Raw genomic sequence first — 5,386 nt, forward strand, 5'->3', positions numbered from 1 at the left:
TTGCTACTCTATAACTGTAATTTTGCTACTGTTATGAATTGTAATGTAAATATCTTTTTGTTTTCCGATGGTCTTAGGCGACCCCTGTGAAAGGGTTGTTCGATCCCCAAAGGGGTCGCGACCCGCAGGTTGAGAACTGCTGCCCTAAGAGGCGGCCGAGCTCCCAGGAGGCGGCCGAGTCCCCAGGAGATGGCCGAGCATGAAGCACCAGTGTCCCTGCAGGCATGGCCGGGGTAGGGCAGTGTCCCTGTCAGCTCAGCGCCTGTGCCAGCCCAGGCCTGTTGGGAAAGATGGTTGTTTTGCTATTTCCCGCTCCAGGTGCTCCCGTGGCAATGCCTGGCGAGGCCCCCCCAGTCTACGTCCGCTGTAGTGACCCGAACGTTATCTGTGAGACCCAGAACGTGGTGAGTGCTGAGCTGTGCCTCGGGCAAGTCCTCACAGCACGGCCCGCCATCCCTGTGCCCGGTCTCCAGAGCCTCATCATTGCAGGGTTTCGGTTCAGTGGCCTCTTTCTAAGGTGCTGCAGGGCTATTTTGCACCTTTATGGGAGCGTCATGAATGAGTTTCCATTTTTTTCTGCTAGCAGATCAGTTAGTTGATTATCTGAATTTAAATTAAAAAAAGAAGCATGAGGCAAAGTGAATGAAATGCGAATGGTAATTAAGGCACTTATTAATTGCCGTTGTGCAAAGGAGAGCAGCCGTGATTGTATTGTGACTGGTTAGGAAACTGGTTACAGTCTCCTGAAGAATATAATTATGGAACTTAATATAAAATCAAGAAGTTAATGATTTTCTCTTTTGCAGTGAAAAAAAAAAGTGAATTCTGACTAGGACAGAAAATTAGCAACGTGTTCACATGTGCTTTCGCTTTGTATGAACTTAGGGGGCAGGGGGCAGAGCGGGGGAGGTGGACAGCGTTCCAGCGATGTACCCCCTGTCCAGCAGGGCCCCGGGGAGCCACGGGACGTGTTCCTGAAGGTGGCCAGTGGTCGCAGCCCGGAGATCAAAGACTTCTTTGTCACCATTTACGCGTGAGTCCGGGAGCCTTGCAGTCTGGGGCGGCAGGAGGTGGTGGTGAGCAGGCAGGCCGGGAGGCTGGGCCTTGAAATGGGGCCGTCCTCGCTCCGTCTCAGCTCGTGGCCGGGGTGGCAGTGGGCCTTTTGCTATGTGAGGGGACACCCTAGGGCTGGCAGGGGCCTGGCAAAGGCGCCCTCTGCTCAGAGCAGGCCAGCGGCCTGAGGGACACTGCGTCGGGACTCCACCAAGGAGAGACAGTCAGGCAGCTCCTGCCCCAGAACAGGGCTGGGGCCCCTGTCGTAGCGGCTTCCTCATGGAGCCTGAGGGAATTTTTGCCGGGGCCCCTCCTCGGGGCAGATGGAAAGTGTGGTCATTGTCCTTCGATGCTGGAGACGGATTGACTTGCCCCTTTGCGTCCCTCACCCGGGGGAAGTAACCCCGGTACCCTCTGTTTTCCTTGCCACCTGTTGGCAGCTCAGCGGCTGCTCAGCTCAGGCTGGCCGTCGAACCGCTGCTGCTCAGAGCTCACACTCCGGAGCGAGCTCTTAACCAACGGAGCCACTCGGCCGGCCCCCTCCTTGTCACTCATCCTCAGTGCCCTGTCGCAGAGCTGAAGTGATTCCTAAGCTGCAGTCCCGCCCGAGAGCCTTCCGCTTAGGACGGGAGGTGGCTGCAGGGGTGACGGCAGCTGTGCCCCAGCCCCCCGTCCTCTGGGCAGCCTCCTTGGCCCCTTGGCTTCTGGCTCGTGGGTCAGAACTGCCGTCCTCCTCGGCTGCCAGTAGCTTCTGTCTCTCGCAGGGATCGCTGGCTGGCAGCACCCATCCAGATATGGCAGGTCCACCTCCACTCCCTGCAGCGTGTGGACATCTCCTGTGTCACTGGCCAGCGGAGCCACCTGTCCCTTGTCCTTCGGGGGACACAGACACTTAGGAAAGTGAAAGCTTTCACCTCACACCCCCAGGAGCTGACGGTATGGCCTTCTGGGGGCTGTTGGGTCACTTAGGTGTTCTCTGGCCCTCCCTGTCCTCACCGCACCCAGGGACGGCTCAGGGGTTGGTCCCCACAGGCTCTCAGCCCCTTCAAGACGACAGTAATGCTTGGAGGAGTCTTCATTCAAATTGCCCTTATTAGATGTGCTGTCGTGGGCTGAGTGACATATAAATCCCGAAGGCCAATTTTTCGAATTATTGGAAGATAAATATTAATAGTAACTTTGGAATTAATGCAGCCACAATTATCCACCCGCGTAATGAGGCCTTCCAGACTCCCTGCCAGCGGCCAGCGTTTAGAGCCAGAGCTCATTAAACTCCCTCTGCTGAGGCAGCGCTGGCAGTTAGGGGGTCGCCATTGCATGGGAGGGGAACTTGCCCAACACAGATAGTGACACAGACTAACACGGTGGCATAGACAGTGACACAGACCATGACACACACCATGACACTGTGACACAGTTGGGGACCCAGACCGTGACAGAGACCATAACACAGTGACACAGACCGTGACACAGATAGTGACACAAACTGACATGGTGACAAAGATGGTGATACACACCATGACACATACCGTGACACCGCGACCCAGATGGTGACACAGACCCTGACGCACTCTGGCATGGGCACCGACGACAGGTTGGGTCTGGCTTCAGATCTGGCATTTTCACTCGAGCCCCTTCTGACCTCACGCCGGCCACGTGGGTTGTCCCCCCTGAGTAGCTGCTTCCCTCGGGTTCTCTTGGGCCCCTGGGTATAGGTGCCAGGAAACCCCTCTCCTGCCCCTTGGGAGGGGCTGTGCCTTGACCTGCTTCTCTGTTGTTCTTGAAGACGGACCCCAAAGGTGTGTTCGTGCTGCCACCCCACGGGGTGCAGGACCTGCACGTGGGCGTGAGGCCCCTCAGGGCGGGCAGCCGCTTTGTCCACCTCAATGTGGTCGACGTGGACTGCCACCAGCTGGTGGCCTCGTGGCTCGTGTGCCTCTCCTGCCGTCCGCCTCTCATTTCCAAGGTCTGGAGGGGCCATGTGGGAGGGCCCCATGGTACGGGTGGTGTGTCACCTGCTTGTCAGCCGGTCCCCTGACCCAGGTCCTCCTTCCATCCTCTCCGGCCAGAATCGGGGTGGGGTTGCTCCTGTGCTGTGAGCCCGTCATCCGGGAGCCCAGAGGGCTTGTCTGTCCTGTTTATGGAGACGTCCAGTCCCTGGGGCCCCACGTCCAGAGCGGGCTCAGGAAACACCTGGAGGAGGAGCCCACGCCGACCGCTGTCCTCGCCCCCACAGGCCTTTGAGATCACGCTGGCTGCCGGGGACGGGAAGGGCGCCAACAAGCGCATCACCTACACCAACCCCTACCCCTCCCGGAGGGCCTACCACCTACACAGCGACCACCCTGACCTGCTGCAGTTCAAGGAGGACACCTTCCAGGTGCGGGCGGCCGGCCCTCGGGCTCCACTTCCTCCGGGAGCCCTGAGGGGTGGGGCCTGAGGGCAGGCGGCAGTTCCATCTGGTGGTGGGTGGTCTTCAGGAAGCCCCGGGAGGTGAGCCGGAGCTCTGTGCGATGCTCAGCAGGGAGGGGCTGCGCTCTGTGGATCTCTGCCGTCCTCTCGGAGACCCCCACGTGTAGGCACCATTTTGGGGGTGAGAGGGCCTTCCATGTGGTTTCTCCGTAGTTGTACCCAGAGCTGCCCCACAGTCTGCCCTTCATCTGTTGTGAACGTTTTAAAGAAAGTGGCAGATCACAGGCTGTTAGATCACAGATCAGTTAGTGGAGGGTGTTTCTGCAGGTGGGAGCGAGCAGCTCCTGAGAGCGTGGGGACAGCAGGTCACATGGGGAAGTGAGGCTCAGAGCCTCAGGGTGCCCGGAGTCTGCCAGCCTCGGCAGGGCCCTGCCCCGCTTCCACCCGCCCCAGGCACGGAGGCAGGAGCCCCAGGCTGAAGGTCCTCTGTCAGCCGTGTGACCTGCTGTGCTTGAGAAACACGCGCCTGGGGCACAGAAGTTGCTGGGAGGGAGAGGAGCCGCCAACGTGGGCGCTAGGGTTGTGGTGCTTGTCCGCAGGTCGGGGGAGGAGAGACCTACACCATCGGCCTGCGGTTTGCGCCCAGTCAGAGAGCTGGGGAGGAGGAGGTCCTGATCTACATCAACGACCACGAAGACAAAAATGAGGAGACGTTCTGCGTGAAGGTCATCTACCAGTGAAGGAGCGACCTCGAGGGGCGGCCCTGCAGCCTGGCCGAGGCGGGAGGACGTCACCTCAGCCCAACCCGCCAGGGCCCCAGTCCAGCCGAGCGGCTGCCCAGGGGTCCTCAGGCTGTCGAGCTCTGTTGCACACGAGAGACTCACTCTCTGTGATGTTTGGATTTGCTTTTAGCAAAATGTTTTTTATGAATCATCTTAAATGATAGAATTATGTTTTTTTTACTGGATTTTGTACAACCATTTGCTATGCAACATTTTATATTGGTTTTATCTTGTATCTTTTTTAAAATTATGTATGAAACACTAAGCTTTGACTCGTTTTCTCTTTTGATGGTTTTCTTGAGTATTTTCTGCTGTCTTCACCACTGTCTACAGCACAAGCCTGGTTTTCCTTTGAGGGCGACGTGGCTGAGAGATGGGCCCGATGTGGTGCGACTCACCTCTGCTTCTGTTGTCAGATCTCGCTTCCGATTCTGTTCCCACCTGGGAAATCCAGGATAGCCTCTCCTTCTCAAGTCCCTTCCCTTAATCCCATCTGCAGAGTCCCCTTTCCCATGTTAGGTGACATAGTCACAGGTTCCAGGTGTGAGGATGGGGACACCTGGACCAGAACCTTGTCATGTGGCCACAGCTAGCTCCAAGGGGCCTGGGAAATGTCCTTCATTTGGGTGGTCGTGTGTACAGATTACTTAGGATGATATGACCGAGCAGGGTGCTAGCAGGTTTGGGGGACACCCAGCAGTCTGTCGCCATATTGCTGGTGGAGACCCTGAGCAGTGGGCCGACTGGAAGCATACAGGACTTGGTGATGGATGGTAACCGAGGGGAGAGCATCATGGTGTCTTATAACCAAAAACTTTATTCTCAGTCTGTTGGAAATAAGGATAAAATGAAAGGAAGGGGGAGAAGGTGAGCCCCAGTGGGCGGCGTGCCATGCCTTCCTGATCCAGGGGTAGAAGGCAGCAGCAGAGGGGGTCGTCAGGCCCTGGAAGGAAGCCTGAGGCGGGAGGGGGCCTCCGGCACCGGGAGCCTGGGTGGAGGTGATACAAGTATTGCTACTCCAGCTTTTTTTTTTCATAACTTTTTTTCATCCGTTTATTTTCAGTCTCTGTGGTTTTCTATCTGAAGTGAGTCTCTTGTAGGCAGAATATGTAAGGATTTTGTTTTCTTATCCATTCAGC

The 5,386-nt window shown here is 57.0% G+C and overlaps 1 protein-coding gene across 1 annotated transcript in view; it reads left to right on the top strand.

Moving 5' to 3' along the window:
* Positions 1-4,512, top strand: part of NPHP4 (nephrocystin 4) — a 109,142-nt gene extending 104,630 nt beyond the window's left edge. Inside the window, exons 23-28 of the mRNA XM_019660363.1 lie at positions 319-404; positions 948-1,033; positions 1,818-1,989; positions 2,840-3,019; positions 3,290-3,433; positions 4,065-4,512. Coding sequence (XP_019515908.1) covers positions 319-404; positions 948-1,033; positions 1,818-1,989; positions 2,840-3,019; positions 3,290-3,433; positions 4,065-4,205 — 809 coding nt within the window. The 3' untranslated portion in view covers positions 4,206-4,512. The remainder of the gene's footprint in view (positions 1-318; positions 405-947; positions 1,034-1,817; positions 1,990-2,839; positions 3,020-3,289; positions 3,434-4,064) is intronic.
* The last annotated feature ends 874 nt before the right edge of the window (positions 4,513-5,386 follow it).

The sequence above is a fragment of the Hipposideros armiger genome, unplaced genomic scaffold, assembly GCF_001890085.2.
Source record: "Hipposideros armiger isolate ML-2016 unplaced genomic scaffold, ASM189008v1 scaffold_316, whole genome shotgun sequence".
In the NCBI taxonomy this organism is placed as follows: Eukaryota; Metazoa; Chordata; class Mammalia; order Chiroptera; family Hipposideridae; genus Hipposideros; species Hipposideros armiger.